This window comes from Elephas maximus, chromosome 1 (genome assembly GCF_024166365.1).
Source record: "Elephas maximus indicus isolate mEleMax1 chromosome 1, mEleMax1 primary haplotype, whole genome shotgun sequence".
NCBI classification, from domain to species: domain Eukaryota; kingdom Metazoa; phylum Chordata; class Mammalia; order Proboscidea; family Elephantidae; genus Elephas; species Elephas maximus.
The window spans coordinates 96,886,681-96,908,220 of NC_064819.1; the positions used below are offsets into that span (position 1 = coordinate 96,886,681).

General features: G+C 54.8%; 1 protein-coding gene across 1 annotated transcript in view; it reads right to left on the reverse strand.

The window, feature by feature from the left end:
• Positions 1–1,417: 1,417 nt before the first annotated feature.
• GRM4 (glutamate metabotropic receptor 4) overlaps positions 1,418–21,540 on the reverse strand; it is a 132,206-nt gene continuing 112,083 nt past the window's right edge. The window contains exons 7-11 of the mRNA XM_049875154.1: positions 21,281–21,481; positions 20,878–21,014; positions 15,923–16,858; positions 8,224–8,470; positions 1,418–1,483 (exon numbers count right to left, since the gene is read on the reverse strand). Coding sequence (XP_049731111.1) covers positions 1,434–1,483; positions 8,224–8,470; positions 15,923–16,858; positions 20,878–21,014; positions 21,281–21,481 — 1,571 coding nt within the window. The 3' untranslated portion in view covers positions 1,418–1,433. The remainder of the gene's footprint in view (positions 1,484–8,223; positions 8,471–15,922; positions 16,859–20,877; positions 21,015–21,280; positions 21,482–21,540) is intronic.

Consider the following 21,540-nt stretch of genomic DNA (forward strand, 5'->3'; position numbering starts at 1 on the left):
CAAGACTTGGAGATAAGATAAAGAGGAGAGGAGGGCTGTCGGTGCTGGTAGCCCAGGAAGCCAATTTCTCAGGAGAAGCACTTCCCGGCTGGAAGGAGCTGAGGGTGTGTGCACGGGTCCCAAGGGTGAGGGACATGAGAGAGGAGGAGTGGAGGAGAAATGGTACCCAACGGGGCTGCAGGGCAGGGGACAGAGCAGCCCTTTTACTTAGGGGACCACCAGGTGCTGATTTCTGAAATCTGCAATGCCCCAGGCCCTTACCTGGAAACCTAAACACACACGCACACACACACACACACACACACACACACACGTACCCTGCCCCCCTCTCCAGACCCCACCACACCTCTACTCATTCCAAACCCAGGGAGCAGCCTCCACTGGCCCACAAGCCCTACATCTCCATCACCCAGTTCTTCCTTCCCTCTAACACCTTCCCTCCTGCTTCAAGTTGAGCCTGTGGTACCACTGCTGGGGACCCTCAGTGGATGTGAAGCCAGGGTGCAAAACCATGTTTTTTTTTTTATTAGAAATCTTCCTGGTATAAAAACAATCATGCGCTACACATTGTCATCAATAACCATCACCAAACACCCAGGCACTGAACTCCGTGTCGTCGGCAGGAGGGGCAGGCGGGCAGGACACACAGCAGACGGCGAGGGCAGGCGAGCAGGCTGCGGGCCACAGGGACACACACAGAGGCCACCAGGAGGACGCAGCACTTTGCAACACACTCGAGATTTGTTTTTGTTTTGGCTTTTTGTGTTTTGGTTTTTTTTTTTCCTTTTTTCTCTTTTGTGACATAGAAGATTTGGTGACTTGTGACAGGGTGGCAGGAAAGGTGGACGTAAACGAAGGCCAGGAGGGAGGGCCGAGGAGGACAGGAAAGAAAAACACAGGAGAGGAGAGACACAAGTGGAGCACAAGAGAAAAACAGAGAGACCTTGGGATGGAGAGTGGACGAGGAGGCAGGGACAAGATCCAGAAAGAAAGGAGGATGTACAGAAAAAGCAGCACACACAGACACAGAGAGACAAAAGACGGCAACACAACGAGATAAGAAGAAATAAAGGCAGGGATAGAAACAGAAAAAGTCACCCATGGAACAGACGGGAACGGACGGGCAGGGGTAACCAGCACTGGGCCCACACACCTGAGCCTTCCTGGTTTCGGGCCAGAAGGGCAATGGTCCCAGGTTCTTGGGGGGGCCTGAGTTGCCCCGGCCCCTCGTTCTCCTCCTGCCATCCACCTGGCTTGCCCAGGCTGCCCAGCAGTGACTACTGGGGGCTCTGCTGTCCTCAGCACCAAGCCATGTCCGTGGGCACTCACGGGCAGGCAGGACATCGGCGGGGCCCTTTGGCGTGGCCCTGGCCCAATGCACCATCCACAAGGGTCTCGGGTCCTCTTTCTGCTGCTCGGCTCCGGCAGCCTCGCTAGATTGCATGGTTGGTGTAGGTGACATAGGTCTGTCTGGTGGCCAGGGCTGGAAGGAGAAAGACGAGAGGCATCAAGGAGTCAGGAGTGGCTTCTTCAGAACCCCTTCCACACAGGCACCCCCTCGCACAAGCACATCCCGTAGCTCCCCCACCCACCTAGGGCACCAAGTCCAGACTCCTGAACTGTGCGATCACATTCCCCGAAACCATGTGCCAGTGCCGTGAGTCCTCCAGTCGCTTCTCCAGCTGTACCCCCACTGGCCAGGGCCCGGACTTCCTCCTCATGGACACTATTCTCGCTGTGTTAGGCTGCCTGCCTGCCCTTCCTGTCCCTCCTCACTTTGTCTCTCTAGCTACGACCCACTCTTCAAGTCAAACAAACAAAAAAACCTGGTGCCATAGAGTCAATTCCGACTCACAGTGACCCTACAGGACTCAGTAGAACTGCCCATAGGGTTTCCAAGGTTGTCATCTTTATGGAAGCAGCCTGCCACATCTTTCTCCTGCAGAGTGGCTGGTGGGCTCTAATCACTGACTGAGCTCGACCCTTCGAGCACTCCTTCCCAAATTCCACTTCTCCGTGAGGGCTTCCCCACTCTGGAGCCCCTGACTCCACCATAGTTGAAAAGGATCACTTTCATTTATGACATAATTATATAACCTTAAAATATTATCAAAGGAAGTTCAACAACACACATTTTGGAAGAACACGAAAAGAATATATATTAAACATTAAACACATTAGGATGGTGGTCTAGGGGAAGGGGAAAGGAGTAGGGACAGGAGAAATAAATAAGACAAGAGGGAGGCCTTGAAAGGACCAGGGATGATTCTGGATGGAAACTGAGGCATATGATTGACTCCACCCTCTGCCCCCAATGCCCAAGGAAATGTAAGTCCTCCTGGACCACCTCCCATTTCTGAACATCCCCTTTCCATTTCTTGGTGTCCCTTTCTGGCCTCAGCCTTGAGCCTCCCTTACCTGCAGCTGTCCCTCTGGCCCTTACTCATCCCACGGCTGGGACCGGGTTGCCTGTCCAAGTATCTCCCATTTCCTGGTCACACCCCCTGGGGACCCTTCCCCTACCAGGCCTGGCCCAATGACGGTTCCACAGCTGGTGGTGATGTCAGCTCTTGTAGGCAGCATGAGTGTCCACCCCTCCACTCCCCACCCCACCAAGTTCAGACTTCACAACAGCCCAGTGAAGAGGCCAAGTCTTATCTGACAAGTCCCTGGGTGGTGCAAGAGGTTAATATGCATTGGTTTGGCTGCTAACCAAAAGTTGGAGGTTCCAGTCCACCCAGAGGAGCCTTGGAACAAAGTCCTGGTGATCTACTTTCCAGAAATTAACCACTGAAAACCCTTTGGGGCAGTTATATTCTGACACACATGGGGTCATCACGAGTGGGGGTCGGCTCCACTGCAACGGCGTGGTGGTATTCCACTGGACAGATGAGGAACTGAGGCCAGAGAGGGGAAGAACCTGACTGGTCCTCAGTTCTGTCCCACGACCCCTCGCCACGTCTTTGCCCTGCCAGGGTTTAGGGCCTCCTTAGGAGGTCGAGGAGTTTCTCTCAGTGGCAATAATGCTGCCCGGCATGGGGGTTGGCCTGCTGGTGCGGAGAGAGGAGGGTGAATGGAAGAAAATCATGATGCCCTTTGTCATAAAGCTGCTCTGATCCACTGTCAGACTCCGTCAGCTCTGGGAGGGAAGTCCCATCTGCTGGGCCAGCCAGGGGCATTTGGCCTGGACAAGAGGAAACCAGGGGAGCAGTGTGGTGGACCACAAGTCATCCCTTCCAATCCTCTCTCCCAGGTTTTTCTGGGCATGTGATGGCTGAATTAAGAACTAGATTTCCCAGCCTCCCTTGCAGCTAAGTATGGGCCATGTGACTATATTCTCACTAATGAAATGTGAGTGGAAGGGCTGTGTGCAACTTTCTTGTCATTTAATTAAAACAAGAGATTGTTTGCCCTGCTCTTCCTCTCATTCCCCTTCCACAGGCAGTTGAGACATGGAGGTCAACCGGTCTCAACCATCAAGACTAGGACGACCCTCTGGGAGCTGATGGAGCAACAAGATGGAAAGAACCTGGGTCCTCAGCACCTGCCCACCCTTCATGTACTATTAAGTCAGAAAGAATTAGAATTCTGTCTTATTTGAGCCAGTCTACTCTGGAGCCTCTGAAGCTCACTAATACAGGCAGGATTGCTGTGTCCAACTATCAGAAGACCATCCTGTGTGGGAAGAAGCAAACGTGTGAGGAGAGGGGCACACCGTGGAATCAATGGGGCAGGCATGAGGGTCAGAGTTCACCTCAGTTTAAGGAAGAACTAAGCGTGGAATGGGCAGCCTTATGTGGTAGTGAGCTCCCTGTCAGCAGAAATATTCAAGCTGAGGTTGTGCAATGGCAGGGAAGTTTCAAGCTTTAGGTGATATCTGGACAGGTGCTAATGGAAGGAAATGGTGCCCACGACACCCAGGAGAAGAATAGGAACATAGTACAGCATCTTATAGTTCACAAAGAATCCCCAAGTTCATTCTAAAATGACCAGTTTCCCTTTGGGGTGCTGGATGACCAAGGAGAGGCACATGGGATAGGTCAAATTAGATGGGGCAGCAACCAGGAGGTAGCCTGGGCACTAGGGTGCACCCAGAGAAAGGAGCTAGGCAGCTAGAGGCTGGGACACCCAGGGATGACAGAAGGTTCTGGAAGGGAGGTGGGAGGACAACCAGATAGTGCTCTGGAGGCAAGAGACTGGATTCTAATTGCAGTGAGGTCTGAATCTCTCTTTGTGACCCTAGGCAGGTTCTTCTCTGCTGGGCCTGTTTCCTGCCCGTAATGCAAGAGGGGAGGCCCTTTTCCCCTAGACTTCTCCTGAGGGGCTCCCCGCCCACCCAATCACCTACTGTCGGAAAAAGAGCTCTGTGAATCTCTCCCCTGCAGGCGAGGCTGGTGAGAATCAATCCCCCAGGGCTCCATCACCCCCTGGGTGAACTGATAAAATTGCATTTCCAAACCTGTAAAACCCGTCAGTGGCTCCACGCTCAGAGGTGAAGGGAAACAGCAGCAGCAAGCAAAATCTTCACTGACTACAGGCAAATGAGAGCCTAGGGCATGGCTACAGGGCCAGCCAGTCAGGCTAGAGAAGACCAGAGCTGCCTTCTCTAGAAAACTCACTTCATGGGCTCCAAATGGAGGGGGCGGGGGGTAGTCAACCCTCAGCCACCAGCTGCGGGTCCCAAAGCTGTTCAACTGAGCCTCAGTATCACTACCTGGAAAACAGGAGCGATGAGTTTGCCCCACAAGCCTCAATTCCCTCATCTGTAAAATGGGGTTGATAATCAGCCCTCAGCTGGCTCTTGGGCAAGGGATCGATGACAATACACTTTAAACCTTGCAAAATGCTGGGCAAAGAGGCAGGGCTAAAATAAGCACAATGATGAGGAGAGGATGGTGACAGCAACGCTCCAGGGGCATCCTCAGTGCGCCAGAGAGGAGGGGGAGCAAGGGAGGGAGGGTCCCCTGGACTCACCCACCCCACCGCCGCCTGTTGCTGACAAGAGGCCCTTGCTGCTGGTTTTCAGTCACCCTGTCTCAGATAACAATTAGCTGGGCAACGGCAGGCATGAGCTGACAGCTCCCATTTGTCGCCCCCATGTCTCCGAGTCCAATCTGCCTGCAATCGGGCCCCTAAATTATTTATTCTGTTGTTTGTTTAAAGATACGTGGCCTGCCAGTGACAGAGTGAAAAATGTCCCTGCTCCACAGGAGTGACACCTCCCCACTCCTCCTGCTCACACACCCCCAGTCTGGCTGTCCCCAGAATTAATCACCTGTATCCGGCCTGGCCTCCATGACCCCTGTTGTCACCAAGCTGAGAGACAGTGGGGACAAGGGGTGCTGGCCTTTGGCCTTAGCTGGGGGGTAGGGGAGATGGAGAGCTCTCATCCTTCGCTGCAGGAAGCAGGGACTGGGAATGTGGGTCTCCCCTCTCCATGCCTCCACACCCCTCCTTGTCTGGTGGGGGTGGGAATTGTCACCTATCCCAGGTAACTGGTCCGAGCACAGGCAGAGGTGACAAATACCAGAGCCCTCTGTGGAGGCCACTGCCCCTATAATTCTGCCTGGCCTGTCCCAGAACCATGAGGGTCACCCTTTGGGGTCAAGGTTCGCTCCAGCTAGATACTGTGCTCTCACAGGGGCTAATGCCCACTAGGTCTCAGAGCACCTGAGAGAAGCTTGTGTGATGGGCTTTGAAGGAACACGACATAGGAAGGGCGAATCTCCATGGGAAGGAGGAAAAGAAAGGGCAGGAATACGGGGCAGGAGATAAGGGAGGGAATTCCTGCTCAGGAAAAAGTTCTGCTTAGGGGCTTCCTTGGGGTTTGTGGACACCTGTATGGCCACAAAAGGCCTGAACTGGGGAGTCCTGGGAGGACACTCAGTGTGGAGGGCCTGGGGCACCCGAGGGGAGCCTCAGGGCTACAGTGGGGGGAAGCAGGGACTCTGAAAGGTCAGCAAGACTGGAGGGAAAGCAGAGGTCATGGTAGGGGGGACAGGGCACATAGAGAGTCACCAGCAGGTGTCAATCAGAGAGAGAAATGTGAGAAGTCAGCTATACTGCCCACCTGCCACAGAGGATGGGACCCCAGAGACAGGAAGGCCACATGAAACACATTGTGGTGGGGCACAGTGGCTAGCCAGCCACCACCTTGCTGTGTGACCTCAGGAGAGTCACTCATCCTCTCTGGGCTCACAGGCCTGCTGTGAAGATCGCTCAGCAGGGGAGAGGCTGCGGGATATGAAAAGCTCTGTTTGGATGTGGGAAGGGACTTCCCGAGTTTTCACAGTTTATGTTCCCTCTATGCAAACAATGTTGAGAATGGAAGAGAAGATGCATCACCCTGAGCCCCATGACAGGGACCCTGTAAGAGGGGACCTGTTCGGTCTGTCCCCTGCCTCCAGCCCAAACACAGTGGTGCAAAGGACTCCTGTTTTGCCTGATCTCTGGAGACTCTGCTCTGGGCCTTCTGTAGTCTAGCCTTATCCCTCCCGCTGCCGTTGAAAATGTTCATATCTAGCCGTTCCCCCACACTGGAGGGAGGAAACAGAGTGCTGGTGCCTAGGTCTAAAACTCTGGAGGGGTGAGGGGGTGTCTCCTCCCTCCCCCCACCAATAGGGCTCCCCAAGACGTTTAGAGAGGGGAGGAGGCAGGAGAATCTGCCATTTAAGCCATTTGGGCCATTTACAGAGTGTCCAGGGAGGAAGCCAGAGCCTGCAGTGGGGCTGAGGTGGGCACAGCAACCCCTTAGTCTGGAGAAGGCCCAGAGGTCCACTGCCCACCCTGAGCAGCTAGAAGTGAAGCCCATGGAGGCTCACTCCACAGGCTGCAGTCCCTGAGGCCTCACCCCAGGGCAGAGGCCTCTCTGTCTGAGGACTCGAAGGCAGTGAGGAGACCACAGCAGAAGTCAGGTCCCGGCCCTGCCATCTGCTGGCCGTGTGACCTCTGTGAGTCCCTCGCCTCTCTGAGCCTCTGTTTCCTCATTGTATTATCCAGATGATAAAAACACCAGCCTTTCCAGGTTGCCGTGAGAACAAAAATGGCACATAGTATATCTGGCACACCGTAAGGGTTCAAGAAATGGTCACCACTCTTACTCATCCCCTGAGAGGAACCTGGGTCAGGGGGAGGGTGCAAACTTGCCCCCCACATTCCCTGCCCCTCTCTGTCTGTCTCTCCTCACCCACACAGGGCTGGCTCCAGGAACAGAGAGTTGGCAAAGATGGTGGGCTTGTTCCCTCCCGTAACCCTCCCTGGAGGGCCCTGTCCTGCCCAGGTCTTGGGCCTGACGCTAAGATATCGAAGTTCCTGTCCCTGCTCTCCCCATTCCCAGCAGTCCCGACCCTCTCTACTACTGAGGTCACCTCTGAACGCTCCCTCAGGACACACCACCTCACCCCGCCCCGCTCACTTATCCATCCTGGCCTGGCAACGTCCTGGGTCCCCATCTCTCAGGGCCCTGCTAGGGGACAGCTGGACAAAGCTAAGCTGGGGTGTTACGGCTGCTCTGGCACCAGGGCCCCCCTTTCCAGTGAGGAGGGGGACTCTCCAGATAACCCCTTCTCCCCAGAGGGACTTAAAGGGAGCAGGCAAAGAGATGGGCCCCAAACTCTTTGTCTTCGAGTCAATTCTGACTCATAGTAACCCTATAGGACAGAGTAGAACTGCCCCATGGGGTTTCCAAGGCTGTAAATCTTTACAAAAGCAGGTTGCCACATCTTTTCTCCCACAGAGCAGCTGGTGGGTTCCAACCACTGGGCTTTCTGTTAGCAGCCAAGTGCTTAACCACTGTGCCACTGGGGCTCCTTGTGGGCTCCAGGGCTAACAAATTCCAGGATCTCGTCTACCTACATGAACCAGGCCCCCAAAAGCCTCACCCCACATGGGACAGAGATCCCTGGAACAGCATGGCTAGAGTGGAGTGGGAAAGGGGACCCTGAGGTTTTCTCAGGGCTACTTTTTTTTTTACCAGGAGTAGGTGGGGCAGACAGGGTACCTGGTACCTCAAGGTTCTCTCTGAACTCCCTCTGGCTGCCCTCCTATGGCCTCGGTGTTCTGTCAATGTCCCCCTTCCCTACCCTCCCCCAGAAGGGAAGACTAGGGATGTAGAATGGTCAGCTTGGGGCAGGGCTGCTGGCCAGGTGCACACCCCCACAGTCCCCACGTAGAGGGCGGAGCCTGGGCGAGCCCAGAGGGAGAGGGGCGGGGTTAGGAGCTTACTTGGGGCCTCGAGGTTCTCGCAGAGCTCGGACTTGGCCTCGCCGTTGGGCCGGAAGCTGCCCTTCTGCGTGAACTTGTTGGACATGGTGGCGGCGGTGACAACGGCTTTGAGGCTGCGCTTGCGCTTGGGCACGTTCTGCTCCGGGTGGAAGAGGATGATGTAGACCTTGGGCATGTAGAGCATCCCCAGGGACACCGAGGCGCTCAGACTCACCGAGACCGTCAGCGTTGTCGTCTGGATGTACAGCTGGGGGCGGGCCAGGGGCGGCGTCAGAGCGGGCTTTGCCTTGGCCTTGCTGGGCCCTGACCCGGCCCAACGCCCACCCGGGGGACACACACAGCAGGGACAGACGCCCTGTGCCCCGCTGGCTTCAGCCAAGAGGAAGCGTGGTGTGACAGTGAGGAGGTGGTACATTAGACAAGAATTCACAGGTTCACATCCTGGCTCCACCACTTCTAGCTGTGTGGTCTTGGACAAGTCACGTCCTTGTGACTCAGTTTCCTCATGTATAATACAGGCATGATAATTATAGTACTTTCTTTACAGGGCTGGTGTGAGGATTAAAAGACTTAACAAATGTTAAAAATGTGTAAAACAATGCCTGGCAAGTGGTAAGTGCCATATAAGTATTTGTGATTATTATATGCTATTTGGGGGAAGCATCTGCGAGAAGGAGCCCTCAGGGGTCCACGGCTGACCACCTCAAGAACCTACATGGGGCTGGGAGATGAACACCTGTTGGATTGCCTTGGGGCATCTCCCAATGGCTGTGCCACACAGCCTCTAGGACCTGGCCCCCCACTCAGGGACTGCCACCCCCAAATGCTACCCCGTGCTAAACAGGTCAGTGGCATGGGAGCCACAGTGCCCAGTGAGATCCACGGTGGCAGCACAGTCAAAGCTCATTTCACGCTCACTCGCCAGCACTAACAGTGACAGATGTTTAGCAAAATGAAAGCCCATTAATCTGGGTGTTGGATAATCCATTCTCTAATAGTGGGGCCTTCCAGGCAGGGCCCAACAATTCCCAATGTCCCCGTTGGGGATCCCCTTCCTTCCCTCCTCCTCTCCCTCCAGGTCCTCTCAGAGCTGAGCTGCCACTCTGGCCCCCCTGGGCCAGGGTGTTGCCAGGGGGGACCCAGGCTGTGCTCCCTAGGCCTGGGCACTGGGGGACAGGAAATGTTCTGCCCCCGACCCTGGTCTGCTGTTTCTGGGCCTGCCCATGACTCCTGGTTTCCAGCTAATGTACCATCTCCTCCAGGAAGCCTTCTCTGACCCCTGGCTTGCTCCACCCCTCCATGGCAGCCTTCATTCCTTGCACCCTGACCAGCAGTGTGGACATAGGTCTGGACTTGCTCCCTGAAGTCACAGGGACCCTGGCCTCTCTGATAGTCCCTGGAGGGCAGGGGCCAAGTCTTCCCATTCTCATATTCCTCCCCATCTCCTGCCCCCTCCATAAATGCCTCATGACCCTGAATCTGAAGGCCTTCACTTCTAGCCACCTCTCCCAGGTTTCCTACCATTGAGAGAAGGGCTGGACACTTCTAGCCACCTCTCCCAGGTTTCTTACTTTAAGAGAAGGGCTGGAGAAGCTCTAGGGTCTGGGAGGAGAGAGTTAGAGGCAGACCGGAGACTGTGTGACCTGGGAAAGCCCAGCCCCGTCTCTGGGCCTCAGTTTCCTCATCAGTAATGGGATGATAGCAACTACCTCACCCAAACCACAAGGCTACCCCAAGCATAGTCTGTGAATCCACATGGAACTTGCTTTTAGTGGTTGCAAGCAGGGGAGGGGACATGGGAGCACACCAGACAGCCATGTTGTTCCCAAGCCAATAAGCTGATGCTCCTCTAAGCCACATCTCCAGGCTGGAGTGGCCCAGCTCAAGCAGGGCTCTACGGGGAGGGCGGCTGGGAGCGTGGCAAGGTTGTTTCATTTGCCACCATTCAGGAAAATGTCACAAGCCCAGAGGAAACTGAAGCCTGATCCCCAAGGGGCTCACGCCCCTCCAGACACAAACATGCATTTCCAGAACTCACAGCCACACTTTCACCCAGGGGCACAGAACTGCTCCCAGCACCTGGACAGCAGCAAGGCCATGACAAGCCAGTGGGAAGGTGCTGACCCCTCTCCCACCCCATGACATGGGTCAGTGGCCAGGGTGGGTAGTGGGACAGACTCCAGGGTATCATAACGGACCCCTTGGAGGAAACAACAGTGACCTGGGCTTATTCTCTGGGTCTTCCCCATCAGGCTGGGAGCTTCCTAGGGATAGGGATGTGTCTCCCTCATTAGATTGGGGGCTCCCTGGGGGACAGAGGCTGCCTCTCCTCTCAGACTGGGGGTTCCTGGGTATAAGGATTGTGTTTTCAGGTCAGATGCCTATTTTAGAGCTTCTGCCCCCACCTTGTTGATGAGGCAACTGGGCCCCGGTGGAGTTGGTGGATACAGGGGTGGAGGCCACCTCTCTGAACAGAGCAAGCCCTGCAGTAGACACAGCCCTGTACTGGGGGCTGGGAGCCTGGGTTCCAGACTCCACTCTGCCCTGACCCACTATGGGATGCTGGCAAGTTCTGCCCTCTGCAGGTAGCAGAGGCCCCGCCGTTCACACAAGCAGGGGCAGCTGCATGAGTGTGCAATCTGTGCAGGTGCACAGCACCCCATGCTGGGAATGGCCCCACACTTGGTTTAATGCTCTTCTGCCACTATCTTGAAATTCTTAATAATTGCTGAACAAGAGGCCTCACATTTTCATCTTGCCCTGGACCCTGTAAATTATGTAACTAAGCCAGTCATGGGTGCTCTGTTCTATTTTGCTTTTCAGCTGAGGAGCCCTTTCTGCAAACAAAAATCTAAGGAGGGGTGTAAACAGGTCAAATCTGAGCAAAGCTTCTCTGGGGAACTCCTGTCTGCTGGGCCTCTCCCTCCCAACATAGGCCCTGGGGATTTTTCCAGCCACCCCGGAATGCTTGAGGAACATAGCCTCTGAGGCTCAGGGTATCCTTTCTATGGAAGGCAAAGGAAAAGGCAAGGAATCATGGCTGGTGCATGACGCCCATGTGCTCCTTGAGCCACAGGTGCCAACTACATGGGGGTGAGGGCTCCTGGGGGGGTGGCCAGCCCTGCGCACGGCAGAAGTGGGGTTGCCCATCCCCCAGTTTCTCTCCTTGCTCCAGGGTCTGGTATTCCCACTCCACCACTGAGGCATGCCTCTGGCTAGGACATTGCTTCTGGAGCCCCCATGCACACTGTCACCAAGAGTCAGTAGTAACCTGTTAGCCTTCGTCAGAGAAGCAGTGGTCCTCTAGAAATGGGGGGCACCCCTGAAGGGTTGGGACCGAGATACATATGAGGGGTTTAAAGGAAGGCAGAGTGAGAGGTGGCCTTCAAGATGTGATTTCACCTTCTTGCTCATTCACCCATCTCCCAGCTCAGTGGTGCCTGAAATTTTACCATTCCTGCTCCTCTCTTGGAAACCCTGGTGGTGCAGTGGTTAAGAGCTACAGCTGCTAACCAAAAGGTCAGCAGTTCAAATCCACCAGGCACTCCTTGGAAACCCTATGGAACAGTTCTCCTCCATCCTGTACGGTCACTATGAGTCAGAATCGACTCGACGGCAACGGGTTTTTTTTTTTTTCTCCTCTCTTTGTCAGGCCCTTGCTACACTCCAACCTGCATCTGTGAAGAATCCTGCATTAAGGGTTTTCACTAACCAAGTGCTCCCCAGAGGAAAGGAGGTTGTCAGAGCTGGGTATGATGGGGGAGGGCAGAGGTCACCTTGGGTGGGGCAAAGGGCACGGAAAGGGGTGGTTATAGATATGGATGATGAATTTCCCGGTGAGGACAGGGTGGGAGGGGCCCTGAAAGGGCCTGGTAAGGGTGCACTGCCTGCTTTGTGCTTCTGCCCAGGCGAACCCTGAGGGGTACTGGGATCCTTAGAATCTGTACAGACCAGACAAAGAACTTCTCCCACACCTGGCCAGCTTCCCGGCCACGTCCTTCCCAAGCCTGGCTGAGCAGTAACCTCACACACTGGAGAAACCCCACTCCTGTCAGCTCAGGGTAATGCCAAATGGCTGTGGTGTTAAGCCCTGGAAATCCGGGCTAATGCTGGCAAATCCATCTGCCTGCTCACCGGCGTGGCACAGCCTCACTCTGCAACTGCACCTGCACCCTGGGGGACACGCTCAGCTGAGCACGTACGCGTGTGTGCACACACATTCTGCGCACACACATTCTGCACACACACGTATTTGCTCATGTATGCCTATATACAGATGCACACACACACACACAAACCTGAACTCACAGCTGCACACTCAACCCTGGCTCAGACATACTTGGGCTCACAGACACACACACCCCTTCATGCACCTGAGTGCACACACACACATACACACAGAGTCACTCACACACATCTGCACACAGACCTGAGCACACGCATACACCGGTACATATGATACCTATACTCATACGTCTGTACACACACCTGTGCACACACACTTCAGGGTATATGTACTCAATCTGCACACTCGTACATACGCCAGCAGCCCTAAACCCCTCGACACACACATCAACCCACCCCCACTCAATCTGCAGGCGTACACACACACACACACACACCCCTCGCACCCACCACTGACCGTGCACACGGTCATATCTGTACACATACATATCTGTACCTGCACACTTCTGTACACACACCATAAATCCTCGCAGCCCCACCCCACTCAACCTGCACACACACCCTCCGTCGCCAGGCCTGCAGCTTCTACTGGGGCTGTTTATAGCTCCGGGCATGACATGGCACAGATACGGCCCCCAGAGCAGCACAGGGCTGCCCCAGCCTCTAAGAAGACTGCTGGTCTGAACTGACAGGGACTTCAGGGCTCATTTGTCCACTCCTCATCCCGAGTCAGAGACCCTGGCCCAGAGAAGGAGAGAGGTGTGTCCCAGGTCACATGGCCATTGGGGGCAAAGGTCTTAAGCCCCACAGGGTCACACGGGTGAAACCAGCCTGCTCTGTGGCCCGGGGCAAGTCCCTGCGCCTCTCAGAAGAGATCGCCTCAGAGGCTCCTTCTCAGGGTGAGGGGAGCCTCCTAAAAAGGGAGAAATCAGAAGCAGTGGGTTATCTGGAAAGACTGGGTTGTGGGAAGGGGTGAAGGAGACTGGGCCCCAGCATCTGGAGGTGCGAGGGTCTGATACCCAGGTCCAGCAGCACAATGGGGAGCGAGGTGCTGGCAGGCAACAGAGGAATTATGGGAAGGTGGAATGAGGAGATTTAACCACCATGCTGTCTGCCTTGCAGCTGTGTACCTTTACTCCCTGAGGAAGGGCCTCCTGGCATTGTTGAGGGTAATTTCTCAAGCTGCCAGCTTCCTGAGGTGTGGGGTGGCCTCCCCTTTTGGCTTTGTGGACCCCATGGGCGCTAAGGGGCATGGAGGCTCTGCCTGTACCTGCCTTCAGCAGGGAGGGCTTCCTGATGGCCTGGTAGGGGTGGGAGACACAGCTCACAGGGTGGGCTGGGTACAGGGGGTGGTTGCTTTGGCCCAAATGTGCAGGGTGGCATTACCCTCCTGGAGCTAAGCCTGGTCTCAGACCTCAGGCTCTTCACCGCCAGGCCCCAGGTCTGCTTCTTGGAGCTCCCCAATCCACAGGGCCACCAATGGCAGACATGCCACAGGGCTCTTCAATCCAGACCCAAAGGATTCAGAGTGAAGGACAGAGCTCCTGCCCTTGAGGAGTTGTTGAAGAAGAGGTGGTCATCTACCAAGGAAATCCGGGGGCAGGTGAGGTGTCCCATAGCTGCAGGGAACAGTGTGGGCTAGAGGTGGAGGGGCAGAAACGGGTGCTCTTGAGATATAGCCAAGGTCAAGTTCAATTGTGCCACCTACTGGCTCTGTGACCTTGGGCAAGTCACTCCACCTCTCTGTGCCTCCGTGTCTTCTTCTCTAAGTGGGGATAGTAATACCTACCAGGCTGCCGTGGGGCCTTACTGAATGCCAAGCCTCCCTCAGCTCACACCCAGGCTCATGGTTTTCAATGCCATCCATACACTGACCACTCCCACAATTACATCTCCAGCGAGGACCTCGTCCCTGAATTCCAGACTCAACCAATTTTCAGCTGTTGACTCAACAGCACCCCTTGGATGTTCAATGGGCATCCCACACTGAGCACGTAGGACTCCTCTCATTGTCTTCCCCAGCTTGGGACATGGAAACTCCTTCCTTCTGATGCTCAGACCCCAAACCATGGAGCCATCCTTGACTCTTCTTTGTCTCCCACCCCACACACAATCCATTAGAAACCCTGCCAGCTCTACCTCCAAACACATCAGGGATCTATCACTTCTCACCATCTGCTGCCAACACTCTCATCCAGGCCAGCAGCATCTTTTGGCTGGGTTCTTACAGTGACCTCTGCACTCGTCCCCCTGCTCCTGCCTTTGCCCTCCTCAATGCTCCGCCCAGCAGCCAGAGGGATCTTTTCAAACAGAGATCAGACAACGCCTCTTGTCTGCTCAGAGCCCACAGTGGCTCCCTTCTTACTCACAGAAAAACCCAACATCCTTCCCACAGCCTCCTCGGTCACACCACCTGCCCAGTTACCTCTCTGACCCTGTCCCTACCACGCTCCTCTGGCTTCCTCAGCTCCCACCTCTCCAGCCTCCTAATAGGGTATAAGCTACTCCATTGCATTGTTCGATTATTATAACACCCTGTAAGGGAGGCAGGGCAAGGATCATGGCCCCAAGTTAATAATGAAGAAACTGAGGCTGGAGAGGCCAGCAGGCTTGCCCTAGGTCCCACAGTTAGACATGGAGCTTGGACCAGGAGCTGGTGTCTTTGGTCCAATGTGATCTCCGTTTTTGGCCTCTGACTTCCAGTGACTCCCAATGCTTCAAGATAAAGGCCTCCCAGTTGGTCAGGCAGTGCAGGTGCTGGGATGTGGGCAGAGTTCACAAGACCCTTCTTGTGTGCCCAGAGCCTCAAACCAGGCCAGGAGAATGGCCTAACAGAGACAGTAGAAGGCGGTCCCTCTGAAGCTTCCAGTCAAGGGAGGGAAGGGCCCTCTGATGGCACTGCCAGGACCCAGGCTCCTGGGCTTTTGGGGCAGATTGGGGTTGGGGAGAGGGGGACCCCAGAAAGCAGGGTAGACAGAGGAGGGAGAAGAAAGGAGGGGCAGAATGGATGATGGGAGCTAAGCAGGGAGAGAGGTAAGGGGAAGGAGAGTCTATGAAAGACGGAAGAATGGGAGATCAGCAGCATGCATAGAGAGGAGAGAGGAAGGAGGGAAAGAAAAGAGGGAAGAAAGAAGAGAAGGAGATGAGGAGAAAAATGGAGTGGGAGAGGGGAGGCAGGGATGGAGAGGAGGAGGGAGGGAAAGAGAGGAGGATAGAAAGAGGGAAGGAAGGAAAGAAGAAAAGAAAAAAGGAGAGAGATAAGACAGAGAGAGGGAAAGAGAGAGAAAAGAGGAAGGATGAGAGAACAAGAAAGGGAAGGGAGAAAAAAACCCAGAACCCACAGAAAAAACATGCAACTAATAGGAGAGAAGGCAGAAAGAGGCATGAAAGAAGGCATTTCTGGAGCAGGGTGAGAGGCCAGCCAGCTATTCCTTGGGGTTGGCAGAGGCTGCCCCTTGCTCATTGCCCTCCACGACGTTCTCACCCTCACCCACCACCCACCCCTGCCCCTCACCTTGTCTGCCGACTGTGAGGTGCCAAAGAAGATGGGGATGAAGGCAAGCCAGACGATGCAGGTGGTGTACATGGTGAAGCCAATGGGCTTGGCCTCATTGAAGGTCTCTGGCACGCCACGCGTCTTGATGGCATACACGGTGCACGTGACCATGAGCAGCATGCTGTAGCCCAGCAGGCAGATGAGTGACAAGTCCGAGATGTCGCACTTGAGCACCCCCCTGGCGAAGCGGGGGTCGAGCGTCCGCTGGTCCTGGAAGTCCACCACTGAGTGGGAAGGGTCCACCACAAACCACACACAGATGCCCAGCAACTGCAGGGAAATGAGGCTGAAGGTGATGGCCAGCTGTGAGGCAGGGCTGATGAAGCGCGGGGCGCTGACCGACCGCTTGCCCTGCTCGAAGATGCGGTAGATGCGGTTGGTCTTGGTGAGCAGGGCGGCGTAGCTGATGCTCATGCCCAGGCCCAGGAAGATCCGGCGCAGCGAGCAGGTGCCCAGGTCAGGCTCGGCGATCATGAGGAAGGTGGTGGCATAGCACAGGAAGATACCTGCCAGCAGCACGTAGCTCAGCTCTCGGCCCGAGGCCTTGACGATGGGCGTGTCATTGTAGCGCACGAAGGTGATCACCACGAAGAGCGTGGCGGCAATGCCCACCACGGCCAGGAAAAGGGGCAGCACGGCCCATGGCGAGTCCCACTCGAGCTTGATGATGGGGATGGGCCGGCAGCCCGTGCGGTTCTCCGTGGGCCGCATGTCGTAGGGGCACGTCTTACAGGTATAGCGATCCACCTGGTACTGGTAGCCTGTGCAGGGCTCACAGTGCCAGCAGCAGGGCATGCCCTTCACTGTCTTCTTCCGCTCACCTGGCTGGCAGGGCAGGCTGCAGATGGAGCGCGGCAGCTGCTGCCCACTCCCCGGCCACTGCATCTGCTCCATCTGGCAACGACAGGACCGGGGAGCCAGCCTCAGGACACACTGCTACCCAGCACCCTGGACCCTCCCACTGGGTGGCACCCGATAGCCCCACACCTGAATCACCCATTTACCAAAACCCGTTGCCGTCAAGTCGATTCTGACCCACAGCGACCCTACAGGACAGAGTAGAACTGCCCCATAGGGTTTCCAAGTAGCGGCTGATTGATTTGAACTGCCAACCTCTCGGTTAGCAGCCACATCACTAAAAACCTAGCTCAGTCCCACCAAAACTTGCCAAATCAGACAGTTGGATCTAAACAAGCTTCTCTGCATGATTCAGACACAACTGACCTACAGGGAATCTCAACCTAATCCAACAATCTGAAAGGGTGTATGGAGAAACTAAGCCCCAGAGAGCAGCAGCAACAGCCCAGAGTCGTGTGGGGTATCAACGACCAAGCAGAGAGAACTCAGAAGTTCTGACTCCCAGCCCCTAAAGCTGTGCTGTTCACAGTGGTCCCCAGGCCAGCAGCGTCGGCAGCAACCCAGAAGCTTGTTGGAAATGCAAACTTTCGACCCCACACCCAACCTACGGAACTCAGAATCTGCGTTTTTTAACAAGACCCTCCCCCTCCAGGTGATTTGCGTGCACACTGGAGTGACAGATGTGTTGTCGAATGGCTCAGCCCACAGTGCCTGCCCTGAGCCTCATGGGGAGATGGGTTCAGCAGACAGCAACAAGCAAAGGTTTAATCAGAGGGGACTTAATTTGTGCCTGTTGTTGTCACATGCTTGTGGAGTTGATTTTCAACTCACAGCAACCCCATGTGTTACAGAGTAGAACTGCTCCATAGGGTTTCCTAGGCTGTAATCTTTAGGGGAGCAGATAGGTAAGTCTTTCTGCCACGGAGCTACTGGTGGGTTCGAACCACCAACCTTTCGGTCAGCAGCTGAGCACTTAACAGCTACACCACCAGGGCTCGCTCCTTAATGAGTGCCTAGGGATTAGCATTTCTTTACGTTTTGCTTCAAATTAGTGCTAGTCACAGCTACGTGTCTCTGAAGACACAATCACTGTGAGCAAAGGAGCCGCAGGACCTCTGTAATGCCCTGCTGAATATATTCCAATATTCTGGAAAGCAAGTGAGAGGCCCAAAAGAACTCCAGGCACTGGGCAAAGGGAGTTTGACTGCACTGGGGAGCCTTATTCAAAGAGTCTGCTCTGAATAGGGGAGCTCTTAGGAAAAGAGTTTATTCTTAGAGCGCAGCCAGACTGGCTAGGCTGGTGCCATGTTTGTGCTACGTGTGAGATGCTCGCTCCTGGACGATAGATAATCAGTTGGCTCAGGACATGGGGAGGTTTTCAGAGCTGAAGGAGAAGTTGGGGCTGGGACAAAGAATCCAAAGATGCCCTCAAGGTATGGTGGGAAGACAACCTCAAGGAAGTAGGATATCCTGTGGCTCTGGGCATGATAGGGCTATGTGTGGCCCTGAAAGCCTAAGCGTATAGCAATGACCAGTGCAACCATCTTGCAGGAATGATGAGGCAGGAAAAACCCTGAGCACTGGAGCTGTGAGGCTGCAGGGAGAAAGACCTTTCCCTAGAGGACAGGGGGTGATGTGGGTGGGGAAATATTTCCAGTCTGGAAAAATCTCTGGCTCCAGTGGAAAGGGAATCCCTGGGTGATGCAGTTAACATGCTTGACTGCTAACCAAAAGGTTAGAGGTTCGAGTCCACCCAGGGGCACCTCAGAAGAAAGACCTGGTGATCTACTTCCAAAAAATCTGCCATTGGAAATCCTATGGAACTCAGTTTTGTTTTTTTTTTTTTTAACTGGTTTCCAGTGGAAAGAGCAGTAAATGCAGTTCTGTTGATCACAGTGGATCACAGGTCTGTTGCTGATGCGTGCTGTGTACCCTTGAGCAAACGCCTTGACCCCTCTGAGCCTTTGTTTCCCCCACCTGATCCAATGATAGTGGATATGAAGCCGCGTGGTCTTTTGTTACTGAGAGTGGCTTCGATTTAGAAGTCGTACGGGAATATTTTTATACAATTGATCCTCAATAATTTCTGAATTCCAGATTTACGAATATGCCTTTCACTAAAAATACCTGCGGCACTTTCGCAGACATGCACGTGGGCAGAGTGATGAAAACTTCCCAGCTAAGCACGAACAAGGCTAGTTCGTTATTCACTAATTCGGTATTCACGGGCACTTTATAGCACATAACTACTGCAAATAATGAGATTCGACTGTATTTTGCTAGAACGTCAGCTCCATGAAGGCAAGGGCTTTTGTGTTGATTTCCTGAGTTACTGCTGAGTTTGCAGCCCCTAGAACAGGGCTGGCACATAATAGAGGCCCAAAAAGTCTCTGTGGAATCTATGAAGGAACGACTGTACCCAAGTAGTGAGGTCAAGGGCGCTGGCAATGAGAGGCCCCCTCACTTTCAGACCCGGGGGGAGGATGGTGGCCAGGCTGCTGAGGCCTCTTCCTTGGACCCTAGAGCCTTGCCTGCTCTATGCCTCCACAGCACAGCCCAGACTGAGCCGCTCAAGGGGAAAGTAGGGAAGATGTGGCAGGTAAGGTCCATCCCTCCTCACCTCCTTCCATCATCTCAACCCCACCTGGTCCTTATAGGGGTAGGAGTAACAGAGGACTAGGAGGGCCTGGTGGGCTGGGCCAGGATAAGCCACGGAGCCATGGAGACAGTTTGCTGGGTGAAGGGGCCTTGTATCACTGGGGACTTTTAGGGGTGCAGTCCACTGTCACTTACACATATAGTATCCCTGCCTTCAGTTATCACATCTGTAAAATGGGAATCATAATGCCTACCTCACAGGGCTATCATCTCGCAATAAGGTAACATGCTTAGAACAGTGGCTGGCACACAGCAGGTGCTCTATAAGTACTAGCAGCTGCTAACACTGGCCTCCACCGCTCTGCCCATGCCTGTATGTTCTTCGTATCATCCTCACTTTGCCAAGTGCTCCCACTTGCCTGTCCTGCCCCACCCCCCGCCACCGTCTCTCTCCCCTCGGAAGTCTGAGGACATTACTACAGAAATGGGCGAAAGCTCTGGCCTTGCCACGCTGTGTGGCCTTAAGGAAGGTTCTCTGCCTCCCCAGGGCTTGTTTTCCTGCAATAGTTCCTTTGACTTAGAAGACTGTCGGGGCTAAATGAGATCATGTATGGCAAGTGCTCTGAAGGGCTCCAGGGGCTTCTCACTGGAAGAGACTATCACAAGAGGGAGACAGCAGAGACGTGACACAACTCTCCCAGGATCACGGAGCAAGGCCGGGTAATCCTGGGTCTCCTGAGTCTTTCTGGTCCATCTAAGACATCACATGGTACCCATGCCGAGCACAGCTCACCCCCTCGCGCTTGCAAGGTAGGAGCCAAGCCCACAGGGCATGTCTTTGCGGAATGAGCCACGAGTCCCTTCCCTCTAGAAACACTCTATGTCACAGCCTGAGACACTGAGGCCAGAGAGGAAAGTTACCACATCCCTGTGACATTCCATGATCAGCAAAGAGTGGCTAGAGGGATCCAGAAGAAGTCCCAGGGAGATCATTGTCACCTGTGTGCTTTGAGGGACTGGGGAAGTAATTCTGAAAGAGCTCTCTGCCCACTAGCCACTGGCCTATGCCTTTTTGTTGTAAAACTTTGTTCAAATGTAGTCCTCTCTCTCCTCACCATCCCCCCTACACCCACTAAACCTTTTAGCCATTTTACTCTAGTATGAATTCATCTACCCCTGAGAGTGGGTAGCAAGCATGAAGTCCAAAGGCAGTGGCCAAGGAGAGGGGCCCAAAGGGGCAGCAGAAGTCCAGCCTGCCCTGTTCTTCCCTTTTGGGGAGGGGTTCTCTGGTGCTCTGAGGCCTGGGAGGGGTCATTGGGAAGGAAGCCCCAGCTGACAGCCTGGAGCCCAGGGCCAGGGCTATCAGTAGCTGCCTCCCTGGGTACCCCTCCCAAGTGGGTTGTCCTGAGTTACTTCTTGCCCCCTGAGGCCCTCCCTCCCTCCTGCCAGGCACTTACTCTGAGGTACAAGTGGTCAGTCCAGGAGCCGATGACCTTGTACGTGGCAGAGCCATTTTGCAGCTGGTACTGGTAGATGTCATAGCGCCCAGGGGCATCTCCATTCTCATTGAAGGTCACAGGGTTCCCTGCAATGCCTGTAGGGAGCATCACACTCAGGGTTTTGGCTGAGCCTTTGCCCAGGAGCAGGGAGGACTCTGAGCCTTCCTCCTGCCTAGCTCACAGCATAGACATCCCTGGGGAAACCCCTCCATAAAACCTCTTGGGAGTTTCCACCTCTTGGGAACATCTGAGGAGACTCACCCACCCCTACCCCTCGTACAGTCCCAGAAGACCCCTCCCCCTGGCTGACTGCTTGGCCCAGGACATAGTGGTTAGGGCAGTGCCCACACCACGCCCCCACCTGAGAAGTTGACACTCCGGATGTATTTGAGCAGCTGCGTGCCGTCCACAGGATCCATTCGTGGGCAGAGCCCCACGCGGCCCGGGCACAGGTCGCGGTGCATGGCATGCAGCGCATGGCCCATGGCGTACACAGCATCAATCACAAACTGCACCTTCCCTTCTTGCTCGTACGCTGAGTCCTGCCCAATGCGTTCTCGGTCTGCAGAGAAATACCCAGGGTAGGTGCACCCCTGAGGCCGACTGCACTCCGGTCTAGCC